Consider the following 2,480-nt stretch of genomic DNA (forward strand, 5'->3'; position numbering starts at 1 on the left):
TGAGGTCTGTCTTTTACCATAGAATCACCAACATCTAACCCAACGCCTGGTCATAGTGTATGCTTAAGAAGTATGTGATGGATGAAAAGGGAGGTGATCAGCAGCCAGAATTTTAACCCTTCATTTATGAGCTTGTATCCATATTTCTAATTACCATACTTTAAAGAATGGCTGGTATTTTTATGAGAAAGGGACCATAACTTCTATATTATCATTGGGGGAATTGAAGCATGAAGAATTTTCGGCATCTTGCTCAACCCAGATAGAAGAATTTATGATGCTTATGCCTGGAATTGGGAGAGAAAGGGGAAGCTGGACCGAAGAAGTCTTGATCTGCTGTCTTCTCAAGCTCACGGTCAAAGATGAGTCTATAGGCTCTAAGTTAAGACATGGCAGAGAGAAGCATGCAATGGTGTTATAATAAGGTTGTACAGCCAGTTCCAGAACTGAAATGATATATGTGCTTGTTTTTCAGCACCCTGAAGCGGGCCCTTGAAGTCTTCAAGCAGCGTAAGTGATTCTTTAAAAAAGTGTTTTCTGTCCTTGGCAAGCTCTGGTCTGTCATCAAAGGTGGGTTTTAATTTGAACGGCAATCTCACTGGGTGAAAAAAAAAATTATAGCAACCTCTAAGGTGAGAAATAGCTCTGCAGAGTTGAAATGAGCTTGAGAACCCACCACAACTGTACATCAGGATGTGTGTTTGACTTCCTTAGAGCAATGGTTCTCACGCATGAAACCCAGAGTGAGGCCCTGGCACTTTGTTTTGCAAGGGGTCCTGTCCGTTCCTAATATTACTTAGAAACCACCTTTAAGGATTTCTGTTCTTCAGAATACTTGGTGCTCCCAAATTAAGGATTCTACCAAGGTATAGCATGTGCATGTGCTTGAAGTGTTTCTGTAGCCAGGTAAGTGGTTTTAGACCTTTGTAAAGATTGGCTAAATAAATATTCATCTTAACTTTTCCATAGAAGGTGGCCTCTGTCCTCTTTCATCAATGAATAAATTTCTTGGGGTATGGACAGTATCTTTTCATATTTCTCACATGCACCACAAGGCCAACCGTGGTGTGGCTCAATGGGACTCCAGCATAGGCTGGGTCTCCGAAGCATATATATTTGCCATTACTCTACTTGTTTTCTTTTTTTTCCTAACAAGTAGTTTCATTTTCTTATTAAAATAATAACTATTTATATTAAAAATTCAGATGAGACAGCTAAATATGAAGAAGATAGTAAACACTCGAATTTTCACTTCTTAGTGCGAAGCAGTTATCAGTGAACATGCCTCCAATATTTTTATTCAACACACATACACACGCATATGTATCTATTCATATAAATAAATATGATCATATCATGGCAGTGCTTCAGAATCTGTGCGGTGGGGTATATATTTTAAAATTATTTTTAAGATGAAAAACATCAGTTTTTAATCATGCTAGCAATTTGGTATATCTTTCCAGACCTTTTTCTGTGCATTTATGACTCTCAGTCTCTCTCTCCTAATCTCTAATTTCAGACATACACACATTACAGGCATTTTTTATAAATGAGAGTATACCATACGTATTTCTCTACAATTTGTTTTTTGTTAAACAATATATCATAGACATCTTTCCATTTAGTTCATACGGATCTGCCTTATTCTTTTAGATGTAAAATTTCTGATTTTACGGAATGCCAATTTTCTTCCAGAAAGGTTGTGTTGATTTTTTTCCCCACCAACAGTGCTATTTTTCCCTGTGCTCGCCAATACCACGAATTTTCATGCTTTTTAAATTTTGCCAAACTGAAAGGTAAAAAACAGTCTATCTCTGGGTTTTAAAGTTTTCCATTTTAAAAATAATTTTAATGCTGAATATATTTTCAATCTTTATTGACCATTTAGCAATCTTTTTTAAATTTCATGTTCTATAAACAACTTTTAATTTTGGAATATATAGATTTCTTTTGATTTGTGAAAACTCTGTTAATACAGCAATTTACTTTGTTACATAAATTACAAATATTTTTCCAATTTTCATGTCTCTTCTAACCTCGTTTGTATTATTTTGACACACACAGCTTAAAAATTTTCTTTTAGATCAGATCTATTAGTTTTTCAGTTTGTTTTCTTAGAACAAGTAAGATAAACATTTTAGTATTTCAATTATAGAGGTGAGTCGTGCTCATTGCAAAGATCTTAGAAACTGAGGGGGGAAAATCAATAATGATCTTTCTGTCCAGAGATTACTATTGGTAACCAAAATTTTGGTGTACGATTTTCTTAAAAATGCTCAGGCACATGAGGTATTACACATCCTTAGAAGTCATCTAATGAGAAATAAGAATCAGATATGCAATTATAGTGGGTTTAGTAAGGGTTAAGGACAGTTAATGGTAGGAGGCTCAATTAAAGATCTGCTAGCCTTGGTCTTGGTGGCCAGGGCAATGCTGGGCACATAGCCAGGCTCAATAAATGTTGGCAGCCAACTGCAGTC

At 35.6% G+C, this 2,480-nt stretch overlaps 1 protein-coding gene across 1 annotated transcript in view; it reads left to right on the forward strand.

Annotated features, from left to right (window-relative positions):
• The window catches only part of PSTPIP2 (proline-serine-threonine phosphatase interacting protein 2), an 85,106-nt gene that overhangs the window by 55,741 nt on the left and 26,885 nt on the right, over positions 1-2,480 (forward strand). The window contains exon 4 of the mRNA XM_023532051.1: positions 476-510. Coding sequence (XP_023387819.1) covers positions 476-510 — 35 coding nt within the window. The remainder of the gene's footprint in view (positions 1-475; positions 511-2,480) is intronic.

Source organism: Pteropus vampyrus, unplaced genomic scaffold (genome assembly GCF_000151845.1).
Source record: "Pteropus vampyrus isolate Shadow unplaced genomic scaffold, Pvam_2.0 Scaffold3, whole genome shotgun sequence".
NCBI classification, from domain to species: domain Eukaryota; kingdom Metazoa; phylum Chordata; class Mammalia; order Chiroptera; family Pteropodidae; genus Pteropus; species Pteropus vampyrus.